The sequence below is a fragment of the Narcine bancroftii genome, chromosome 5, assembly GCF_036971445.1.
Source record: "Narcine bancroftii isolate sNarBan1 chromosome 5, sNarBan1.hap1, whole genome shotgun sequence".
NCBI lineage: Eukaryota > Metazoa > Chordata > Chondrichthyes > Torpediniformes > Narcinidae > Narcine > Narcine bancroftii.
In genome coordinates, this window is record NC_091473.1 from 13,580,307 (window position 1) to 13,606,233 (window position 25,927).

At 40.1% G+C, this 25,927-nt stretch overlaps 1 protein-coding gene across 21 annotated transcripts in view; it reads right to left on the reverse strand.

The window, feature by feature from the left end:
* dock3 (dedicator of cytokinesis 3) overlaps positions 1-25,927 on the reverse strand; it is a 939,092-nt gene that overhangs the window by 530,262 nt on the left and 382,903 nt on the right. For all 21 annotated transcript variants that reach the window (XM_069936839.1, XM_069936837.1, XM_069936835.1 and 18 more), the window contains 2 exons: positions 25,494-25,535; positions 11,103-11,257 (listed from right to left, as the gene is read on the reverse strand). In XM_069936839.1, coding sequence (XP_069792940.1) covers positions 11,103-11,257; positions 25,494-25,535 — 197 coding nt within the window. The remainder of the gene's footprint in view (positions 1-11,102; positions 11,258-25,493; positions 25,536-25,927) is intronic.

Sequence of the window (25,927 nt, forward strand, 5' to 3'; positions counted from 1 at the left end):
AGTAAAATTAATAATCTTTTGTCATGTGGTGTAAATGTCTCCACACATCTATCAAGTTTAAATCTTTCATAAAAGATAGAGAAACTTTTATAGCCTTTGCCTTTGTGAAACAGGAGGCAAAAAACTAATAAAATTTCACCTTTCCATAAAATATAAGGAGGGGAAGATATTTTATGAGTATTGTGATGGATTATATCATATTTAATGTTGTATATAGATATGTTTTTGAAGGAGATAGATTGTGGGAGGTTCGTGTAGTTCACAAGCAAACACAAACACTTCACAAAACAGACCTCATTTAAAATACAAGAGCTTTGCTCAAACCAGACAACCCGGCCCAGAGCCTTTGTTAAGACAATCAAAACTGCTTTGCTAGAGGTTTTCATAAGGAAGTACGAATAGAAGAACCTGAGCTCAAGAGACTTCATAAGTAGGTATTAATTGGACATGCTGTGGAGTAATGGATTATTGTTTTGAAAGCAACAGATGAATGGGCTCAGAAATTTGGGTCCGGTGCTGCAATCTGTCTGGTTGCAGTTTGCTGTTCAAAGACGTACATGTGGTTTTCCAAGCAGAGAGAGAGAAGAGACAAAGCAGGGTTTCTCTAAGAACAAGAGAGAGAGAGAAAGAGAGAGAAAACTGTTTTCTGCAGTCATGGCAAGCTGGCAGCTTGTTGAAACCCCCATTTTGAAAAAGGGTTATGAGTTATGTATTCATCCTGTTGAAAACCCTTGTGGTCCATAGAAAAGGAAATAGCTGGCTATAGTGTTTCACCTGAAATAAGAGAAACAAAAGGAACTCTGTGGTGACCTGCAGAAGAAGAGGTTATCATTTGGAAAACCCTGATGGGGCAAGTTTCTTTGGCAAAATATTGAAGTGGCTGATCAGAGGGAATCTGATCAACAAATTCAACGAACAACAAATCTCTCTCTGAAACCAACTACTTTACGCACCAAAGCTTGGTGAAAATTTATAAATGTTAAACTCTATGCACAGTACAAGAATTGCCTGATACCAGTGAACTTGGAGGAGTGAGACGTGAGATTAGACTGTGAATCAAAGAAATTTTCTGAACTTATACAGATTACATACACTTGCACTTAGAATTAGAAGGGGGTTGTTAGGTTAAGTTAATAGTAATAATTTAAAGTTTGATCCTGTTTTTATGTTTAAAGAAAATTTAATATGATTTTTATTTAAGTAACCATTTACCTTGGTGAATTTTTATTGCTGCTAGGTTTTTGGGTCCTCTGGGCCATTAACAGGATGATTAACACAGGGCCATTGTCCCAGAGGTGCACTGTTCTGCTTTGCCAGAGAGAAGGCACTGCCATCATGACAGGTGTATATGCACTACCTACCACATTCTAAATATGTCTAATTGAGTCATCTATTATTCAACTAATGTGAATTGTGAAAATGAAGAAACAGAAATAGTTACTTCTAGAATGTTAATGATCACAAATTCTAAATCAGTCTATTTGTTGATTAAGAGTCAGCCTTAAACAAATCTATTTTGTTTTAATTACTTCCATTACTCAAATTTAAGATCTTGAACATGCACTCTAAATGCCCATACTGGAGTTACATCTTTCCAAATGTCATGAATTTATTTGTCTTGTAACCAATATAGGGTTCTCACTGCTACCAATGTTTAATTTTGCAAAAAAAGTCTCAATGCATGAGTAAGACCATCCAAGACAATTCCAGTGCATACAGGTAGCTCACCCTTCTACACCATTATGGCTGTTTGAGCATCATAAATTTGCCCTGACAGAATTCATAAATCCCCAACCCAAAACTTGAGAAATGGAAAATTTGCTCTCATGGAATTTATATCGAACAATAAACAAATAGATAAACAAACCCAAAATTTATTCATCCGTACTTAATATACAGGCATTTAAAATCCTTGAAATTGTTAAATTCAATATCAAGTTCCATAAGATATCCAGATGAAAGATGAAATATGAGCTTCACGTACTCAAGCTTTTGTTGAGTAACTTTACACTACTGTGAGAGGCCAAACACAGAGAGGTCAGATTGGGAGAAGGACTGAGAATTAAAGTGAGAGGGAAATGGAAGCTCCATGTTACCCTTGCAAATTGAACAGAGTTATTCTGAAAGCTGTAACTTAATCTGCACAATCACTCCCACATAAAAAAAAGGTGACACAGTGAGCATTGAATTCAATACATCAAATTGCAAGTCAACTGCAGATATACCTGAAAGTGTCTGGCTCATTGGGAAGAAAAGGGAGATGTTGCACTGGAAAATGTTGTGAAAAGGGGAGTGGTTGGTAGAGAAGTGAGGGAGTAGGCCTGAAAAGGACTGAAACAAAGCCCATTCATTACATGTACCCAGTGAAGAAAAAGGCAATAAATGAGCTTGTGTGAGTTCCCACAGCTATACCTTTGAATTGAATACTGTGAATGGGCTGGAAAATATAACATTTAAAAAAGAAACCATACTATACCTGATCTTTTACCATTTCCTTTCTCACTATCAGGGACACAAATAGGCCTTCTAAGTAAAGCAATAATTCACTTGCACTTTTCAAGTATAGTGGACTGCATTTCCCACTCATCATGTCATTTGCCCAACACGAGGGAAATCAAATACAGATTGGATCATCACATTGCAGAACACCATTTAGTTATCAGAACGTTTCTGAACTTCCAGTCTCTTTAATTCTCTGCTCTACTCCCACTCTAATCTCTCTGTGTTCAGCTTCTTTCATTGCTCCAATAGTGTCCAAAGTACTGCAATATTGAGAACACTATCCAACTTATACAGCAGTCAGGATATAATAAGGCATTTAACAATTTCAGGTTTTTCACCCATGGATGTAGCTGAACTTCACTGTTTGAATTTACTTTGGGCTCTTCAACTGACAGGCCTTAAATTATTTTTACCTTGATTATATAATTGTGCACTTTATGATCCCAGCTCTCTGAAATTTAAAAAAGTTTTCAAAAGGGCTGTGACTGAAATGTTGATCTTTTCTTTCCCACTGATGCTGCTTGACCAGCTGATTACTTACAGCATTTTTAATTTTTGTTCTTGGTTGACTTGCATGTTTAGTTTAACACAAGGTCTGAAATCAGTAATTCAGCACTCCAAACAGAGTGTGCTATTCCCCTGCCAAAATTCTAGTGTAATTAACAATAATTTCTACTTGTTGAGTGCTTTTAAGTAGAAAATCTATTCAAATAAAACCAAAGACCTGGGCCTCAATACCCAAATGTGCATCCTAGATTTCATCATCTCCAGACCCCAGACCGAACAAATTAGCAAAAAATTTCTACATAATCTCCATCAACATCAGAGCACCATAGAGATGCATACTTAGCCCACTGCTTTACTTGCTTTACACCTTTGCCTTTGTGGGTTGGTACAACAATATACAACTTTGCTGACGATGCCACTGAACTGGGCTGTATAAAAAGTTGAAAGGTTCCTTTTGCCACATAATATATTAAAAAGAAATATGCATTTTATATTTCAACTTTTGTCTGCCATAATAGGAGAGCGAGAAGCAAATAGAGTCCCTTCAGAGTCACTGATTGTCTGTGGATTCACCTCCAGCGCTCCTGCAGCCTCTACAGTTGCACAAACTCAAACCATCGGCAATCCAAGCTCCAGATCCAAACCTCTGATACTATAAGGAAGCCTTCAGTACCTGAGGCCATACGGGAGTCCCTCTTGGCCTCAACAGCCTCTTGATTCCCGATTCCAATACCTGGTTCTCATGAGCTAGTCTCCAGCAGCCCGCAGCCTGTGGGTCCTTCGACTGCAAGTCTCCAGCAGCCTGTAGTGTGTGTGAGTCACTCGACTGCGAGTTTGCCAATAGCTTGCATTCTGTGTGGGTCCTTCAGCTGCTAAACCCCTTGCTGGTTCACTGGTGTGGTCACCATTCAATCGAGTAGTCTCCTTTGCTTCTCCTTCACAATTGGGAGCACTCTCCTTGTTTTTGCTTCCCTGTTTTGCTCTGCTGTTCCCCAAAGTCTGAAACCTCCTTGTGGTACATTGCCTAGCAGAGACGCTGTCATCTTGGACACAGACCCTGTGGTTGCAGGATTTAAAACAGTGGTTCTCAACCTTTTTCTTTCCATTCACATACCATTTTAAGTAATCTCTATGCCATTGGTGCTCTGTGATTAGTAAGGGATTGTTTAAAGTGGTATGTGAATGGAAAGGGAGTCACTGCTCTAGACCCAATTGTTACAGAAATATTTTTCTTGAGAAAAATTGTCATTGGTCCATTTCCTTTGGAGTTCTGAAACTGTGTACATAACGAGTCAATGAGGTACGATTTAAATAAAACATTACTGGTTCCTTTAACAGGCCATTTCAAGCCTGAATGGAACTGTCAGCATTAGGATCAGACCTGTAGAGGAGTGCTGTGTCTCCACTATGAGCTTTCCAGGGTTTGTATCAGTGGCAGCACTGCCATTTTTTTTAAGGGGCTAATGAGTAAGGGGGTAGATTGTAAACTAGGCTCAATAGTGTATCAACAATCTCTCATTCAAAGTTACCACAACCAAAGAGCAAATTGTAGACTTTAGGAAGGGAAAATCAGAGAGGTGCAAATCAGTGATCATTGGAGGATCAGAGGTGGAAAAAGTGAGCAAATTTAAATTCATGGGGGTCACTATATCAGAGGATCTGTGCCAGACCCATCATTTAATGTCATTGTGAAAAAAGCATTTCGACACTCTACTTTCTCAGGAATTTGCAGAGGTTTGGTATGTCATAAGAAAGAGACCTTGGCAAACATCGACTGATGAGTAGTGGAAAGTATGCTGACCAGTTGCATCATAGCCTGGTGTGGGGGCACCAATATCTCTGAGCAGAAAACCATGCAGAAGGTACTGGACACAGCCCAAGAAAAACTCTCTATTGGAGAGCAGCAGCAATTATCAAGGATCCACACCACCCAGGTCTCACTGCTGCTATCAGGAAGGAGATACAGGTGCCACAGGATTTGTACCTCCAGGTTCAGGAATACAGTAGTTGCTAACCCTTAACCATCAGACTCCTGAAAACAGACTCATTCAGAGTTCATTTAAGGACTCTTACTTTGTTCAATATTTATACTGAAAATTTATACTTCTGTATTTGCACAGCTAATTTGTTTACATTTCTTTCTTTCTTTGAGTACAGTTTATAGCTACTGGTACTTAGAAATACTGCCTGGCCCTTGGGAAAAAGAATATCAGAGTTGTTTATGATGTTGTATGTACTCTGACAATAAATTTGAATTCTGAAGTGTGAACTTTAATATTAAACAAAAAAGGTAAGATGAGCCACATTAGGAGACAACATACAGAAGGTCAAAGGTTTGGCCATTATTCATTTTATAATGTGGTAGATTGTTCCTATAGTTAAGAAATGTAAATGCCAAATAGTTATTCTTTAAATCATGTCGTAGTATTAATTAGTTCAATGGGAAATTTGTCACATCCATAATACCAATTATATTTGCTTTTCTCTGAGAAAACATTTATGACACATTCTCCACTGAAAACTGTTTTTCAAAATAAAAAGATATATCTTTACTATTTGCTTATTTGTTGTTCCATCCTGAACTCATTAGAGTTCTTTTATCGAACCTTTCTTTATATTTATGTTTGAATCATGTCTGAATTGTGCATTTCCTCAGGGAGTACATTTACATTAACTAACACAATATCTTATCACACTGACACTTTGGATAGACATAAACAGTTGAGCTATCTCTCCAGCACTTTGCAGGTTTCATTGCTGCTCAGGGTGACGAAGATCAAGATTGGAATAATACTAGTTATCTGACTTGGATACTTCCCAATGTAGAAATTGCTATTTCCCACCATTTCACATCACCATCCTTTAAACTTCTGGCAAGAGTTCTCAAACACTAATGATCCTCAACAGTGTACACAGTTAGAATTATAATCATCCTTGGCTCCTCTCTCAATCCTTTCTTTGTTTGCTTGTACCAGCTGCCAGGAGCTTGATTAAGTTGAAATGCCTGTTTATTTAATACATTTTTCATTGGCATTTCAAATAAAACTCATAAAAGATCAAAGGCAAGAGCAAATATTTACTTTGTGTAACAGACTGCTTACAAACTGACCTTAATTTGTCCATTACTTCAGATATTGCTTCATGTTTTTACATCGCAGTGAACCTTCAAAGTAGCTTTTCTTTTATTATTATTAGTGTTTATTACAATGAATTGGTGAAAACCAAATATATTACCATTGAATTTTGCTGTAAAGTTTCATTCCCCTACTGCTGAAGTTACATTTCTCAGGATCTACGTCAAGCAATATTAGACATTCTCCAGTCTTTTCCCAATGTGCCTATTTTTCAAACTTACAATTCGACATGGATAAGTGACAGACTATCAAAGCCAAAATGGTTGTTTGCTAAAGATTGTAATGTGCCGTTTCAATTACATCTCCTTGTATCATTAAAAAGTTGCTGCCAGTGTTTAGTAGCTCTTTGACAATGTTAAGTCTTGTCTCACAAGTAGCAAGTAATTTTCCTTTGGGTTTCTGAATCTGAGCTTATTCATAGCTGGCACTACAAGGCGAGAGAAAAATACAATTAATCCTGTGATCACAATCTTCCAGTGAATTTGGAAGATTTTAAATGGACTAGCAGCAGCTCTCTCTTCAATGCCAACATTCCCAACATTCAGAACCTAACTACTCAATAAAAATGAAAATTCCTTCCAAAGTAGCATTGTGTTTTCACTGTTTAGTTGAACTCTTAAAACAGTAAACTATACTTAAAACAATTAATAAATGGTCAATAAACTATAAATGAATGGCCTATAAACTATAAAATTACACAGTCAAAGAAATTATCTGGACTGTCTTCATCTTTTTCAACCATCTTTGTTGGAAGCAGGTTTCAAGGAATGGCATAGAATAGGTATTCAAAGTTTTAATGATTTATCTTTATTCAAGATAATTTTGCCTCTTTCGAACAATTATCAGCTAAATTTAATCTTTCCAATAGACACTCTTAGATATTTACAAATTAGACATTTTTGGATTTCGGATTTTCCATGAATTTTCAACACTAATGTTCTTGATGTTTTTTAATTTATTGTTTCATTTTCATGGTGGATTAACATCATTAATTTATAATAATTTATTAGATTTAAATTCAGTTCCCATGTCTGGGATCAAGAGCAAGTGAGAACGAGATTTGAACTTAACATTTTCAATTGAAGATTGGTCTCTGCTCTCAGCTTGATTAATGATTCCTCATTTTGTGCAATACACTGCTAATTACAATTAAAGGTGGTGCACAGAACTCATATGTCCAAACCTAAATTATCTAGTTTTTATGCAGATAGTGATCCATTATGTGAGAAATATAAAATTTTTGAAGCTTCTCTGATCCACATGGTTTGGGAGTGCCCAAATTTAGAGATTCTGGAAAGATTTTTTCCAAATTTTATCATGGATTCTTAAGATTAATGTGGAATCTTGGCTGTTAATTGTTTTGTTGGTTTTTCTTGTGATTAAGATAAACTTATATTGGTGTCTCAGGAAAAAGTTCTACCTTTTACCACGTTGATAGCCAGATGAGCAATTTTATTGAAATGGAAAGATGATTCATCCCCTACTCATCTTTCTTTTTCTTTTTTTCTTTGGCTTGGCTTCACGGACGAAGATTTATGGAGGGGGTAAAAGTCTACGTCAGCTGCAGGCTCGTTTGTGGCTGACAAGTCCGATGCGGGACAGGCAGACACGGTTGCAGCGGCTGCAGGGGAAAATTGGTTGGTTGGGGTTGGGTGTTGGGTTTTTCCTCCTTTGCCTTTTGTCAGTGAGGTGGGCTCTGCGGTCTTCTTCAAAGGAGGTTGCTGCCCGCCAAACTGTGAGGCGCCAAGATGCACGGTTTGAGGCGATATCAGCCCACTGGCGGTGGTCAATGTGGCAGGCACCAAGAGATTTCTTTAGGCAGTCCTTGTACCTTTTCTTTGGTGCACCTCTGTCACGGTGGCCAGTGGAGAGCTCGCCATATAACACGATCTTGGGAAGGCAATGGTCCTCCATTCTGGAGACGTGACCCACCCAGCGCAGCTGGATCTTCAGCAGCGTGGACTCGATGCTGTCGACCTCTGCCATCTCGAGTACTCCTAATCATACATAGTGATTATATAACATAATGTCCTACTAATTTTAGAGAAAATTAGATATAATATTAAAGATAGAAAGTTTCAATTTATGAAAATGTGAGGTCCATTCTTAGAATTTTTTTATAAATGGAAGAATTAACAATTATTTTATGTTCTAGTGGTTCATTGCCTGTACTGTGGGGGTTGCCAGTGATTCCACATTATTGATTTTTTTAAATTAATTTATAAGGTAACCTTGATTAGAAGGAGGGGATAGATTTGATTTAGTTTTTAGTCCCTTTATTTAGTCACTTAAATAACTACCTGTTGTAAGAACCTTTTGTATTGCAGAGTTTGTTTGCATTTACTACAGTGAAGAACAAATGTAACATGCACATTCTAGAGAAGCAGTTGCAAAGTAAGCAAGCAGGTAACTATGACAGCAGCTCAGGGTCACCAGCAGATTCATCCACTGCAAATGAATTCCTGAAGCTCTCCAAAATATTTAAAAATCAAATTTATCTAAAATGGTGACACAATAATTCAACTACAGGACTAATAACCAAAAACATAAAGGAAATAAATCTGGAATTTAAAAAATAGCTAATCTCATGAATAAGTTCCATCTGGTTGATAAATGTAGTTTGGAGAAGGAGACAGTACTCTAACTCTGACCGCAGACACAAAATACAGCTATTAACTACTGTAAATATTCATGTATAATGCGTTTTGTGTATAATGCGATCCCTTCTTGAGGGGAAAAAGGGAAAATATTTTACCCCCGTGTGTAATACGAACCCCCTCCCCTCGCCCACCCAATCCACGCTGATGTCTCTCCCCCTCGCTCGCCCGAGTCGTGCTGGCATCTCTCACCCCCCTCGCCCACCAGATTCGCGCTGGTGTCTCTCCCCCTGCCCGCCCGAGTCGCACCACCATCTCTCCCCCCGCCCGCCCAAGCTGCGCTGCCATCTCTTCCCCCCCCCCCACCCAGTCGGCCTGCCGTCAATGTAGGCAGCTGCTGATAATCTTACTTATTGTTAAAAATGGCAGAAAAAAAAATTATAACCTCGTGTATAATGTGACCCCCCCCCGCCCCCTTCCCCACTTTGGGCTCAAATTTTGGTACAACATTTTTCGCATTATACTTGAATATTTACGGTACCTCTGAAAGTTTCAAACCCAGATGATATTTGCAATTGGGACGAGTCAAGCAGCAGCATAACATAGTTTTACTCAAGACATGAGTCTTTCAGTCCCTGTTCCAAACTCCATCCTATCCTACCAGTCAGACAATGCCATTAATGCACATAGTTATACAAGCATAAGAGAGTGGCCCTGAATGTTGAGTTTAGAGGCTATGAAGAAACAAGCATTAGAAAGATTTCCCGTGGCTGATAAATCTGTATTTTTTCCTCCTAAAAGTAGTTCTGAGAGTACAAGGGTGCAGTATGTAGCCTATATCACTAGGAATAATTTTATAGCACTGCCAGTGAGCAGGGTCCTAAAGGCACAGCTGCCATACTGAGCCTTTAGAAGATGGTGAGAGAATTTGGCCTTGTTCTCATCAATTTACTTGTCCCAGATGCAGATTTCCAAGATCCTGTATTTATTGTTGAGCCATGCCCTAGTTGCACATGAAAAATACCTTCCAATGTTTTAAGGATTATAATTGCTCTAAATGAAATAGACAAAGAACAGATTAGAGTGCTCAAATCTGATACATTGCTGGGTTTGAACACAGTGAATTTCACTATAATCTGTAACCTCATGGCCTGACACACCCCTCCATCTGATGTCAATCTCAAATCAGGGCATCAACATGGTGAAATAATGAACTATGGCCAGAAGGCGTTGAGGAGCATCTGATCAGCAGGGTGGGAGAGGTTTTCTCTCAGGCTAACAGCCCCTCACTGAGACATCAATTATATTCAATCAGGCAACATGATGGTTCTAAAACAGACCTTCTGTTCGGAGTTCTCTCACAGGAAGGCAGACCAGGAAAAGATCAAGGATATGTTCAATGACTTTTTGAAAAATTGTACTGATTCTAGGGAGTATGATCTAAGACCACTCAAAGTGGAGAAGAAACATTCAGAATGGTATTAACAATTGTGAATCAGTGCATTTTGAGCACTCAGAAGTTGAAGGACAATCCACTTCCTGCATGCCTTACAGGGCACCTACAGTGGAAAAGTCTGCAGTATTCACATTAACTTCATTACTCACCTCAGAATCAACTAAACCAGAGTGCAAGTAAATCTTCCCTGATTAGAAGAGACTACCTGAGAAGAAATACTGCGTTACTTCTGCTATTACATTTAGTAAAGGGGCAGATACTACAGCTGCCAAATAAAATCAAAGATTTGCAAAAGGAATCCCGATTGTAAATTTCCCATTCAGAAGGTGTCCTCTCAGGTTGGCATTTTATTAAAATGCAAACCCAAGGTAATGAAAAGGTCAGCAGCTCTTTTGTAAATAAATTGAACCTAATTATCTGAAATCATCCCACCCCAAATTCCAGCAAAATAGGACTTTGCTTAAAATAAGAGATGAATTCAACATTAATTTAACATAACAATCAACTGTGACCTGCTGAGTTTCTCCAACACTTTTATATATTCCTCATTAATTACCATCCTTGTTTAACTTGAATCTTACACTGAGCAATTGGAATTTATTTTGAGAGATATCATTGTACTCTGAGAAATTCAGAGGCCTATTATTGGAACTTAGTTGGGAGTTTTGTCCACTGCAGTAGGGTGATGCTATGCACTTTCCAGAAATTGCACAATTTCCAAAAAAGCTTTCTGCATTGATTTCTCTAGATACTCACAAAAGATTTACATAGCATGTCTGGCCAGATGCTACAAGGTCCAAAGTTGTCTTTTATGTATGTCTAAAACCACCAAATCCCAGAGATGAAGAGTGTTTTGTTGAAGCATCCACAGTTGTCAGCTGATGTCATTGTTCCTTGGGTTCCTACCTGATCTGTTTACCCTCTCGCATGTCGTAAAGAGAGAAGAAGATGTCAGTATCCTCTCCAATAGTATGGTAGGTAAAACTCTTCATGTTCAGGAAGAGGTGATGGGGAACAGGCATCCGGCATGTGTCACCGTGACGGTGTCTCACGGTCTCTGTCTGTTATAGAACACAGGAGAAAAACACAGGTTTCTCAAAAATAGAATGGAAAGAGATTAAACATTCCCACCTGCTACACAAGTATTTGGATGTGCACCTGAGAAGAAAACAAAACAGACTTACAGAGAAAAAGCAGGGGAATAGCATTAATAGGATAGATCGCTTCTCAACATAGCAGTAATTGTGAGCTCAATGCATATATTATTTTCCAAGATCTCTCAATGCCAGAATTCCTTTTTATAATTACAAAAGTTGTAGATTAGTTTTCTACTTGCACTTTAAATTATGAACTGAACCATAAATGTAAAAATGTGCTGAGTCAGTACTTGGTTTATTAATGATCAACAGCAATTCTCATTATAATGTCTTGAAAAATCACCAATCCTCCATTAACTGAAGTTTTCCTGCACATATTTTTTATTGATCAGACATCTTTCCAAAATATGCCAGTGGCCATCAGAACTTGCACATCATTCTAGTTTTATCTTCACAGCTGTTGGACTTTGTGTACTTAATAAAGTATGACTTTTCTTAAAGCATGATGTGTTATACATGTGGTAATGCTTGTTTCCTTGTTTATCAGTACATTAATACTATAAATGCTTTACACCTCAATGCTTCATACTTCGTCACAGAATTAAAACTATTTAATATAAAACACCTGCTGACTTCTTTTAAGATGGAGTTAGAAATTTGCCAGCACCTACAATGATTTTCATTTGATTATTAGCTTTATTATATATTTAACTTTCTGTATCTAGGATCGCTAGTAAGGGAGTGACTGTAAGGCATTTTCTAGATGGTACGTACTGCAGCCACTATGTATTTTAGGTGGAGGGATTAATATTTACAGTGGCAAATGGAATACCAATCAAACAGGCAGCATTATCCTGCAATACATATGTGCTGCAAAAACTCAGCAAATCAGGGAAAATCCAAAGGAAGTAAAGGGTAACCAATGTTCGGGCCTGAGCCCTTTATCAGATGGAAGCAAAAACTAACAGGTGCTTAAATAAAAAGGTGAAGGGAGGGGGAGGAGGAGAATATGGGGGAAGGCGCAGGCTATCTGTTAAGAGGTCATAGGTAGATTCAGGTGGGAAGATAGAAGAGCATAAAGAAGAGATGATGGAAGAGAGAAAGCACTCTGATAGAGAGGAAAGGCAACGGGATGGGGAGCTACAGGAAAGGAGATAAAGGGACACAGAAAGAGAGACTTGAGGGGGAGGTTTAATGGAAATTGGAGGTCGATGCTAATGCCATCTGGTTGGAGAATGTCCAGATGATAAGGTGTTATGAGAAGCTCAGTTTGGCAGTGCATTAGGCCATGGCCAGACATGTTGGTGTGGTAATAGTGTGTGGAATTAAAATGGTTTGTCACTGGGAGGTCCTTGCTATTTCAATGGACAGGATAAAGATGATCATGGAAACGATCTCCCAGACTGTATTTAGTCTCACTGATGTAGAGGAGGCCACATCGGGAGTACCAGATGCAATAAATGTATTATTCCATAGATTCAATTTTGAGTTGTTGGAACTTTCAATTCAAATACATACAAGATATTGCACCATACTCCTGGCTTGATCCAGACACTTGACCTGAAATATTGACTTTCATCTTCACATATGTTGCTTGATCTTTTATTTTTTTAATCAATTCCAGCCACAGCAGACACTATTATCTTCATACTCCTGACTGATTTGTCCCTTGTAGATGGTTGATATACTTTGCATTTACCTTCCTAATTACCAATTCAACTTTTAGGGCATCCTATATTACAACTCTTGGGACCTCTGCTTTCTGAATTCTTTCTCCATTTAGAAAATAGCCTATTGTGGCACATGAAGTTTGTGCTCATATGCCATCATGTTGAAATAACGAGACCACAAATGAAGTTGTCAGCTAGTGAAGAGAGAAGCATTTATTAGTGTTATCAGGCTTGATATAGACACATAACATGTGACCTGGCATCATCTGAAGTGCTAACAACCTCACAATGTAGCTACGTTGATTAGGCCAGGGCTTCTTAGTAGATGTACAGGTGCTGCTGAACCACTATGCCTTGTGGCTGTAGTGGCTAGTTGCCAGTAGATAGGAGGCTGTTGTGTCTAGCTGTCACAAGACAGGAGCTGTTAGCACTGATTCTGCCCACTCCCTCCAAGCGTACCGCTACATTGGCTCAGCAGTTCCAAATTAGTGTGGACGTTCCGCTGTAGAACCGAGCATGGAGATTGAAACAGACTTGCCATTCGTGGGGCCGTGCCAGAGCATAGTGTACGAAAGCTGCTGGGGGAGGAAGTGATATGCACCGTACATCCGAACAGGGTTCAATCAAATGGAAAGCTACAAACAATTATTGACAACACGAATAAATGCAACAGAAATCATGTGAGACACTTAACATATGCAAAAGGTAATCATAGACAGTTGCAAATTACAGATAATTAGTTATGAGCAGATGAGAAATCCAGAACAGTACCACACATTTGAGACGCATTACTAGAACTGAAAGTTCATACTGTAGGCAGGTTGTTGGTAATTGTGAGAGTCTATAATAGTACTAATCCCAAAGTCTGATAGGAAAGAGTTAACTGTAGAAAGTCAAGTAGCAGCTAAAGTCTGCAATGACACACAGGAGCTGGTAGGTGGCGCTCTGTGGAGCGATTATCGATTGCTACTTAATGTCTGTAGTGTCATACAGGAGTTTACAAGTGGTGCTGTGCTGAGTGACTGTCCATTGCTGCTGAAAGTTTGCTGGCTGGCCGCCAGGCTGGTAAGCTGTGTCGTGCTGCGCTGGGATTGAAAAACCTGTACTGACTGCCTGGTCAGCAGGAAAAGGCCTCAGTGGCATCAATGAAAGGCAATGTTGAACTGAGCAAGTGACTGAAAACCTATTACCATCTGCCTTGTTGGTGGGGAAAGGTTTCAGTGGCATTATCAACAGGTGGCTTTTTTTTATGCTTTAGTTCACAGGTTGATATCTGGGTCACAGAATCTTCCATCGGGGGGGGGGGGGTGGCTGGCTGCCCCCAGGTTGCATGTTCTTGCCTCAGGGGAGTAAATGGTTCTCCTCCAGATCGCGGGCTTCTTCTCTCAAAGAGGGGTTGCTGGTTGTTCCTGGGTCGAGTGGTCTTCTTTGGGGAAGGATAGTGAAACATGAGGGATGTTCCCTCTGGTCACAGCTGCTGAGATGCAAACCTCCCAAAGTTTGAACAGGAAAGTTTTAAATATCTGTGCTGCCAGCTGCAGACAACTTGCTGATAAACGACCACTACAGCATAATGGAGTGTGGGGTGCAGTAACATTCTGGAAAAACTGAGACGCTAATGCTATGATGTCGACATGCATCCTTTTGATATCTGCAGACAGTTTAAAATGTTGCTGATAAAAGTTCCCCTGACCTTGCAACTCGTTGGCCAGACTTACTGCTCAGTTCATGAGACACACAAGATGAGAGCTTGGCCTATTCCAAGTCACCAAAGTGTGTGAGTAGATTGTAAAAAGTCTTTCAAACTTCCAAACAGTTACCTTCTAGGATGCCCCTTGAGGTTTGCTCAGTTGACCATGAAGGGAAGAGCAACTTGCTGACCTGTGATGTGACACATTGATTTGCAGTTGTCCGTAGCATGGTCGACTGGAGCAGTGCGAAAGCAGGTTCATCTGGGTCAGACAGTCTGTCATTTGTTCTTGGCTCATTGGAGCATTACTGCAAGCAAGATGCTTGTTGCTGCAAGTGATTTGAGCTTGGCCTTGCAGAGTGTCCGTCAAGCTTGTCTGTTATTATTGGCTAGATGGTGTGTTGCTGTAGCAAATTAATTTGCGCTTGACCGTTGAGCGTGTCCTTTGTTTATTGCTGGCTTGTTGGTACATTGCCATTAAGCGTGTCTGTTATATGATCTAGCTACTAGCTAGACCTGTCGGGGTCACTAATGTGGCAGATGATGTTTGTGCTCATACGACATCATGTTGAAATAATGAGACCACACCTGAAGTTGTCAGCCAGTGAAGAGAGAAGTGTTTATTGTAGTGTAATCAGGCTTGATTTAGACACACAACATGTGACCTGGCTTCATAACATCTGAAGTGCTAACGACTCATGACGTAGCTACGCCGAGTAGGCCAGGGCTTCTCAGTAGACCTATGGATGCTGCTGAGTCACTATGCCTTGTGACTGTTGTGGCTAGTTGCCAATAGATAGGAGGCTGCTGTGTCTAGCTGTCACAGGACAGGAGCTGTTAGTGCTGGTTCTGTCCACTCTCTCCAAGTGCACCGCTACACAATGTCTTTTTTCGTCCTCCAAAGTGCATGACTATACACTTCCATTTGCCACTTCTTTGCCTATTCTCCCAATCTGTCCAAGTCACTTTGCAGACTACCTGATTCCTCAACATTATCTGTTGAGTCATATCATCTGCAAACTTTGTCATCAATTCCATCATCCAAATCATTAACATTTAGTGTGAAAAGAAAAGTAGAGGACCCAACAACGACCCCTGTGGAATACCACTGGTCACCAGCAGACAGCCAGAAAAAAATCACCTTTATTCCTACTGTCTTCTGTCAGTCAACCCATCTTCTTTCCATGCAATCATCTTTCCTGAAAGAATACAGGCTCCTATATTGTTTAGCAGCCTCATCAGAGGCCCCTTGTCAAAGGCTTTCAGAAAATCCAAGTAAATGACATCCACTGACTCTCCTTTGTCGATTCTGTTCACTACTTCCTCAAAGAATTCCCACAGAATTGTCAGGCAAGATCTCTTCTGAAGGAAACCAGGCTAACTTTGGTCTAAATTTATCAAGTAGCCAGAAACCTCAATAATGGACTCAGTAATGATCAACCACTGAAGTCAAGCTAACTGGTCTATAATTTCCTGCCTTTTGCCTTTCTCCATTTTTAAAGAGAGGAGTGAGATTTGACATTTTCCAGTCTTCTGGAACCTTTCTGACTTGAATGATTTTTGAAAGATCGTTGGAGGAGCTGCAATTATATGACCTTTGGGACTCTGCAGTAGAGAGTATAAAAGTGAGTTGCAGCTAGCAAGCAGGTGTTTGGAGGAACTGTGATCATGAATTCAAATGGAGCATCAGGATAAAAGTAAGGAATAGTGCAGTGTAGAGTGGTGCTGTGTAAGAGTGGGGCTTTGAAGTTATGGCTTGAAAGTCTTTGGTGAGAAGGAGCTTATTTCAGGTAAGCATTACCACGTCATTTGCTGCGGCAGAGGAGACCCCCAACAGACTTAATCTGTAAAATGGATACATGTATATTCATCTCATTTTTTTTCTCTCTCTGAAGGACTCTTCTTAAAAAGGAGGGGTGAATGTGGTAAACCACTGTTATGCTATGATTGGCTGCTGCCTGCTGGACACACTTCTAATGATCCTACTTATAGCCCTTTGCATGCTCTCCATTGTACTCTACCTTAATCAAAGAGGTTGACGGTTGTTCCAGTCTATAGTTAATAAAAGCCTAACAGTTTCACAACTTCAGTCTTTTGTAATTATTGATGGTGCATCAGTAATGAATATGGCAACTAAGGCATTTGAATGCTCTGGATGCTCCTGATGAGAAAACCTGGAAGAGGTGCATCCAACTACAGCTCATCACAGACTAGGTTAAGGAACTAGAGCTGGTGATTGATGAACTCTGGATCCCTCAGCAGGCAGAGGGGATGACAGACAGGAGTTCTGGGGGAAAAAGTCACCCTTAAAAGTAAGATAGCTGGGTGACTGTTAGGAAAGGGAAGGGGAAGAGGTAGCTAGTGCAGATCATCTCTATGGCCATTCCCCTTAACAAGAAGTGTACTGTTTACTATTACGAGGGGAACAAGTTGTAGTGATCACATCTCTGGTTCAGAAGGGAAAATCAGAAGGGAAGGCGGAGAAGAAGAGAGTGATAGTGATTAGAGATTCACTAATTAGGTGAACAGATAGGAGGTTCTGTGAACAAAATTGAGGCTCCTGGATGGTATGTTGACTTCCAGGCCCCATGGTCAAGAACGTCTCTGATTAAGTCCACAACATTCTCAAGCGGGAGGATGAGCAGCCAGCTGTTGGTACCAATGACATAGACAGGAATAGGGATAAGATTCTGAAGTGAGAATATAGGGAGTTAAGAAGGAAGCTGAAAATCAGGACCTCAGAGATGGTAATCTTAGGATTGCTGCCTGAGTCGTGCACCAGAAGGGTAGGTATAAAAAGTTGTGGCAGATGAATAAATGGCTGAAGAGTTGGTGCAGGAGATAGGAGTTCAGAGTTATAGATCATTGGGATTTCTTCTGGGGAAGGTCTGACGTGCACAAAAAGGACAGGCTGCACCTGAACTGGAAAGGAACCAATATCCTCATGGGCAAGTTTGTTAGAGCTGTTGGGGAGGGTTTAAATAGTTTGGCAGAGGCATGGGAATTAGAATGTGAATTCAGAGAATAGAGGAAAAAGTGTGAAGTATGATACAATGTGCTGTGAGTTTGTGAGGAAGAATAGGCAGGGGAAGAAGCATAAACGTAGACAGAGGGTTTGAAAAATGTGTATTAGGAATAAATAAGATTAACTTAGAGCATGGATCAGTATGTAGAATTATGATGTTGTATCCATTACAGAGGCTTGGCTGGACGAAGGACAGGATTGGCTGATGCAGGTATCAGGGGTTTAGATGTTTTAAAGGGAATAGGATGGGTGATCGGTGGGATGGGGGGTTGAAGAGAAAGTAGAACTACTGGTCAGGGATAATATCACTGCTGTAGAAAAGGAGGATGCTGCAGTGGGAGTATCTACTGAGTCAGGGTGGCTAGAAATAGGAAGGGTGAAATCTCTGAACTAGCAGTAGTCTATCGGCCCCCAATAGTCCTCAGGACACAGAGGAACAGATATGTAAGCAGATTTTCAAATGATGCAGAAATTACAGGGGTGTTGTCATGGAAAGAGATGTCAACTTCCCTAATGTTGACTGGCACCTCCTGAATGCAAGAGGGATATTTTTCAGGTATGTCCAAGAAGAATCCCTGACAAAGTATATGGAACAGCTAACTAGAGGAGGGGCCATACTGGATCTAGTACTGGGTAATGAACCTGGTCACGTGCCAGACCTCTTGGTGGGGAAGCATCTCAGTGATAGTGTCCACAATTCCCTGAGCTTTAACATAGCTATGGGCAAGGATAAAAGCAGACAAAATAGGAAAGTGTTCAAGTGGGGAAGGTCTAACTATGATGGGATGAGGCAGGAACTAGGAAAAGTATATTACGAACAGATGTTCACAGGAGAAAGCTCAGAAGTAATGTGGAGGATGTTTAAGGACCATTTGTGGTGGGTTTAGAAGAGGCTTGTCCCTCTGTAACAGGGAAAAGTTGGTAGGAAAAGGGAACTGTGGTTGACAAAGCAGGTGAAGCAGCAAGTTATCAGGAAGAAGTAAGCATACATTAGATTTAGGAAGCTGGAAATGGGAAGGGCTCACGAGAATTGTATGGTAGCCAGGAAGGAATTTGAGAAGGGACTTAGGAGAGCGAGAAGGCATTGACAAGTAGGATTAAGGAGACCCCAAGGATTCTATGCATTTGTGAAGAACAGAAGGATGATGAGTATGAAGGTGGGGCCATTCAAGGATAAAGGAGGCATCATGTGGCTGGAGGCAGAGGAGATTGGGGAGGTCCTAAATTAATTATTTGCTTCAGTATTTACCAGAGAAAAGGTCCTTGATCAGGGGGAGGTCAGAATAGAACAGGCTTGTGTGCTGGATGAGGTTGAGATTAAGGAAGACCTACGGTATTTTCCCCAATGAATAATGCCACTCCTCCCCCTTTCATCCCCCCAAAGCAACAGAAGCCCAGAAATATACCCCGGGAGCAAGGAGTTGTATTATGGACCACCCATGTCAACAAGAATTGGAGGAGCAAATCTGTAGAGAGACAGCAGACAGCTGCAGGAAACTCAAGGTTGTGAAAGTAGGAGATTTTAATTTTCCACATATTGACTGGGGCTGATCTATTAGAGAATGAGACAGGTGACAGAAGTATGTGTAGGGGAACATTTTGAGTCCAATGATCATAATACCATTAAAGTTAATTATAGAGAAGGTCTGGGCCTCTGGTTGAGATTCAAAATTGGAGAAAGGGCAATTATGAGGAAATAAGAAAGGATTTAGAATACGTGGATTGGGATAAGGTGTTTTCTGGCAAGGATGTGCAGGTAAGTGGAGGACCTTCAAAGTGAAATTTTGAGAATGTGTTTGTGTTCCTGTCAGGATTAAAGGCAATGTTAACAGGCATAGGGAAGCTTCACTTTTGAGGGATTATGGGGGTCTGGTTCAGAAGAGAGAGATGTATAGCAGGTATAGGCAACATGGACCAAATGAGCAACTTGAGGATAAATAATGCAATAAAAACCTCAAAAAATAAATCAGGAAAGCTAAAAGATGTGAGGTTGCTTTGGTAGACAATGTGAAGGAAAATCCTTAGGGTTTCTACAAGAATATTACAAGCTAAAGGATAGTAAGGGACAACATTGATCCCCTTGAAGATCAGAGTGGTCAGCTTTGTATGGAGGCAAAAGAGATAGGGTGAGATTTTAAATAAAATTTTCATCAGTATTTACTGAAGAAATGGGCACAGAGTTATGGAAAGTAAGAAAAACAAGCCACGAGGTCATGAAACCAATACAGATTATAGGTGCAACTGCTTGCTGTCTCAAAGCAAATAATGGTGGATAAATCTCCAGGGCCTGACAAGATATTGCTTCAGTCCTTGATGGAGGCTAGTAGAAATTGGAGAGGCTCTGGCAGAAATATTTAAAATGTCCTTAGCCCCAGATGTGGGGCCAGAGGATTGGAGGTTAGCTCACATTGTTCCATTGTTTAAAAAAGACTCCAAAAGTATCCTGGAATTTATAGGCTGGTGAGACTGATGTCAGTAGTAGGAAAATTATTGGAAGGTGATCTAAGAAATCATATATATGTGTGCATCTCTCTCTCTATTAAATTATTTGGATAGTCTAAAACTGATTAGGGATAGTCAACTTGGCTTTGTGTGTGGTAGGTTATGTTTAACCAATCTTGTAGAGCAGGGGTGTCAAACTCAAATTCATGGAGGGCCAAAATTAAAAACTTGGACTAAGTCGAGGGCCGAACTAAATATTTATTGAAAATTTTCAACAGCATCTGCATGTTTTCTCTTCTTTCAACATATGTAATGTTAAACTTTAGGATATAACTTTAGGAGGATAATGTTACAGGTCAGGAGTAGGTAGCTCAAGTTCACCCTTTGCTTGACCTGAGAGAAACATATTTGGTCCCTGTGGAGATGTAGTCAGCATTCACAGGCTGTGTCCATTTTGGCCTGCATCAGGACTCAGCATTTCCTGCTCACTCCTCAGGCTCTAGGCCTCTATTCACCCTCGATCCACCATCCCTCTACCTGACCAGTCCTTTACCCAACCTCTACTCACCCCTCACTCCACTCGCTCTGCCTCTACCCACCCCATCCTATACACGCCCCTCTACTGCCTCTCCCCTCAACCTGTTCCTCCCTCTACCCGTCTCTCACCCTCTAATCACCCCTCCCCTACTCGCCCTGCCCCTCCCCTTTTACCTCTTCCCTATGCACCCCTCCTTCTACTCATCCCTCCCTCTAACTGCACCTCGCACCACCATAACTTCCCCTGCCCATTACTCCTCACCTACACCCTCTGCCCACCCCTGCTTACCGACCCACTCAGGCCCAGCGCGCTGCCGATCAGCCTTTGCGGACAGCCACCATCTCTCTCTTCACGTGCAGGGCCGAACCAGCCGTCCCTGGGATCCGCGCGGGTGCAAGGCGTTAGTAAGTTCTTTGACAAGGTCCCACATGGGATGTTAGACAGGAAGTTCAGGTGCTCGGTATTCATGATAAAGTAGTGAACTGGATTCGACAATGGCTGAACAGGTGAAGCCAGAAAGTAGTGCTGGATGATTGCTTCTCAAACTGGAGGCCTATGACTAGTGGTGTGCTTCAGGAATCGATGCAGAGACCATTGTTGTTGGTCATCTATATCAATGATCTGGATGATAATGTGGTAAATTGGATCAGCAAGTTTGCAGATGACACAAAGATTGGAGGCATTGTGGACAGTGTAAAAGGTTTTCAAAGCTTGCAGAGGGATCTGGAGCAGCTAGAAAAATGGGCTGAAAAATGATAGACAGAATTTAATACAGACAAGTATGAGGTGAAGTGTGGGAACAGGAGCCTTGGATAACTAAGGAAATAAAGGCATCAAACTAAAAGATCATGAAATCAAAGTTGACGAGAGCAGTGGGAAACTATAAAAAGCAATAAAGAACCATAAAGCAAGCAATAAAGAGAGGGAAGGTAGATTATGACAAAAGATTACCACAAAGTCAGACAGTAGAAGTTTTTATAATTATGTAAAGTGGGAAAGGATGGCTCAAGTAAAGATTGTTCCCTTGGCGGATGATAAAGGGGTCTTGATATTGGGTAATGAAGAAACGCTTGAGGTTTTGAATGACTATTTTGTGTTAGTCTGGTGGAGGACATGTCTACCATTTCAAAGACAAATGTTATGTATGTAAAGAGAAGTAAGTATGTAATGCAATAGCTATCACGAAAGAGTGCTGGCTGGATGATTGCTTCTCAGACTGAAGGCCTGTGATGAGTGGAATGCCTCAGGGATTGGTGCTGAGTCATCTGTATCCGTGATCTGGATGATAAGTTGGTAAAGTGGATTAGTAAATTTGCAGATGACACAAAGATTGAAGGTGTGGGCAGCAAGGAAGCTGGATCAGCTGGAAAAATGGGCTGAAAAGTGGCAAATGGAATTTAAGTGTGAGGTTTTACATTTTGGAAGGGCAAACATAGAAAATGGTAGGGCACTGAGGAGTATGGTAGAACAGAGAGATCTGGGAATATGGAGACATAATTCCCTGAAAGTGGAAGGTAGATAGGGTTGTAAAGAGAGCTTTTGGCATATTGGCCTTCATAAATAAAAGGATTGAGTATAGGAGTTGGGATATTATGGTAAAGTTGTTTAAGACATTGGTGAAAAATTTGGAGTAATGTGTGCAGTTTTGATCACCTAACTACAGGAAAGATATCAATAAGATAGAAATGGTGCAGAAAAGATTTACTAAGATGTTGCCCTGACTTCAGGAACTGAGTTAGAGGGAAAGGTTAAACAGGTTAGGACTTTATTCCCTGGAGCGTAAAAGAATGAGGGGAGATTTGATAGAGGTATTTAAAATTGAGGTGGAGACAAGAGTAAATGTAGATAGGCTTTTTCCATTGAGGGTAGGTGAGATATAAACCAGAGGACATGGGTTAAGGGTGAAAGGGGAACATTTTTAGGGGGAGCATGAGGGGGATCTTCTTCACATAGAAAGAGGTAGTAGTGTGGAATGAGCTGCCAGCTGAAGTCGTGAATGCGGGCTCAATTTTAACATTTAAGAAGAATTTGGACAAGTACATTGATGGGAGAGGTATGGAGGGCTATGTACTGGGTGTAGGTCAGTGGGACTAGGCAAAAAATAGTTTGGCACACATTAGAAGGGCCTTGTTTCTGTGCTGAAATATTCAATGGAAGAGAAAGATCGGGCATTAGCTATGACCTTCAAGTTGTCTTTGGCCACAGGAGGTGCTGAAGGATTGGAGAATGGCAAATGTGGTTCCCTTGTTTAAAATAGGTAATAGGGAGAATCATGGGAATGATACAACAATGAGTCTTGCATCAGTGGTGTGCAAACTATGAGAGAGGATTCTTAAGGATATGATTTATGAGCATTTGGAGAAGTACAGACTACTAAAGAATAGTCATCATATTTTGTGATGGGAAGCTCATGCCTCACAACCTTAACTAAATTTTTTTGAGAAGGTAACAAAAAAATTTGATGAAGTTATAGAGGTTGATATGGTCTATATGGATTTTAGTAAGGCATTTGACAAGGTCTCCTATGTAAGATTCATTCAGAAAGTCATGAGGCATGAGATTCACAGAACATTGGTTGTATGGATTAAAAATTGGCTTGCATGTAGAAAGCAGAGAGTAGTAGTGGTTGATAAGTGTTCTGCCTGGATATCAGTGACTAGTGGAGTTCTGTAGGGATCTGTTCTGGGACCCCTGCTCTTTGTGATTTTTATAAATGACCTAGATGAATAAACTGAAGAATGGGTCAGTAAACTTGCAGATGATACGAAGGTTGGAAGAGTTGTGGATAGTTCTAAAAGTTGTCACAAGGATATCGACAGAATGCTGAGTTTGGCATAAAAGTGGCAGATGGAGCTCAATCTGGATAAGTGTGAGGTGATGCATTTTGAACAGTTAAATCAGAAGGCTGAGTATAGGGTTAACGGACTGATACTTAACAGTGTGGAGGAACAGAGGGACCTGGACTCCAAAACCCTACACCTCTCAAGGTTGCTGCATGGTTAATAGGATAGTTAAGAAGGCCTATGGGAGGCTGGGTTTCATTAATAGGAGGATTGAGTTCAAGAGTCAAGAGATCATATTGCAACTCTACAAATCTCTGGTGAGACCACACTTGGAGTGTTGCATTCGTTCTAGTCACCTCTTTCTAGGAAGGACGTGAAAACTATGGAGATGGTGCAGAGAAGATTTACCAGGATGTTGCCTCGATGGGAAAGTAAGTTTTATGAGGCAAGGTTAGCAGAGCTGGGACTTTTCTCTTTGGAGCAAAGCAAGATGAGAGGAGACTTAATAGAGGTCTACAATATTCTGAAGCATGGATAAAGTGGACAGCCAGTGGCTTTTTCCCAGGGCAGGAATAGCAAACACCAGGGGACATCTTTACAAAGTGAAGGGAGGAAAGTTTAGGGGAGACAACAGGGTTAAGGTTTTTATGGAATTGTGACTGCCTGGGATGTCTTGGTAGGGATGGTGGTGGAGGCTGAAACATTAGTGGCATTTAGGAGACTCTTAGACAGGTACATATATGAAAGAAAAATAGAAGGTTATGAAGTTGGAGGGTTTACTTTTTTTTGTGGGAATTTATATGCTGGCACAACATTGAGGCCCAAATGTTCTATTTTATGAGATTACTCCTCATGTGTCGACAATTTCTTCACTTAGCTCTTTTAAATCCCTGGGATGTAGTCCATATGGTGTAGGTGACTTATTCACCTACAGACCCTTGAGCTTCCCAAACTCCTTCTCCTTAATAATAGTCATGACATTCATTTCTGCTCCTATTCTCTTGAATTTCTGGCAGGTCACTGGTGTCAACACTGACACAATGCCTATCCAGTTTATCAGTGTAATTTTCCAGTGATACGATGTCAAGCTTGCCTCTGTTTTACCCTTTATATTTTTTAAAAAATTATAGTATCCTCTTTTATATTATTGGCTAACTTTCCTTCATATTTCATCTTTTACCTGCCCCAGTGAGACTGCATCAGGAATACTGTAAACAAATCTGGTCTCTCTACGTGGGTAAGAATATACTTGTGTAGGATTCAGTGCAGCAATGAATTCCATAATGATTCCCAGAACAGCAGCTTTCTCAAATGAAGAGAAATTAAGCAGACAGGGTCTGTCTTCTGAATTTAGAAGAATGAGAGGTGATTTAATTGAAAGAGAGTAATTGTGGAGAATCCCCTGGTTGTGGTCTGGAATCAAATTCAAAGTAATGGGTCAAAATTGAGAATTTTTCCCCCCAGAGGATAGTGAATCTATGTAAATCACTATCTTAAAGTTCCACGGAAACTCATTCAAAACCGAAGTCGATAGGTTTTTTAGATTTTAATGGAATTAATGTACATACATATGAATTGGAAGCATCTGTAGATCACTCAATTCCTTAAGCTCATCCATTCAATAAGATCAAGGCTTACCAGACTACAATTTCAACTCTGTATTCTACCTATCCACGGTAACCTTTCATGTGAAATTAAGAATCTATCTCTGTTCTCCAAATATTCTACCTCCCTTTGAGGTAAAATGTTGTCTTATTCTGCCTTAAATCAGTTTCCTCTTATTTTTAAATATCAACCCCCAATTTTAGGTTTTCCTATATATTGGTGGACCAGGGAAACAGGCTAAATAGCCTATTCCTGCTTCTACTTCTGATATTCTTTACTGATTTCTTTTCATAAGTGAGCCTAAATATAATTCATACATATTTTTATTTGAATAATAGGTACTTTTAGATTTTGTATGCAATATTAAATTGCTCCTATCAACTTTAGTAAAAATATATTTAGTGGTAGAACAGTTTGAGAGATGAACTTTGAGTTTCAGTGACATACCTGCGTGGTATTCTGCTGTATGTTATGTCTGCTGGACAAGTGCTGCAAATGAAAGGAAACATGATGAGCAATATGCATAAAAAAGTAAGTTACTATTTCTAATCCCATTGGAATCATGATGACTCCTGTAGCAGTATTGAATTTTATCCAAAATGATAAATTATATGCAGATATTTGATCATATTATCATAAGTTACAAAATTTCATATTTGTATTTCATAATAGCCTTAAGAAAAGGAAAACTATGGCGTTAAAAAATTCTCAAATGTTCAACATTCATTAAGTTATTTCAGTTCTAGTAGATGTAAAAATATGATTTACATATGGTTTTATCACTTCAACACTACAATAAATTTGCATAAATTTTAACATTGATTTTCTGCTTTGTAAATTAATATGGATGGCCTTTATTTTACCTTTATACATCTTTCTTC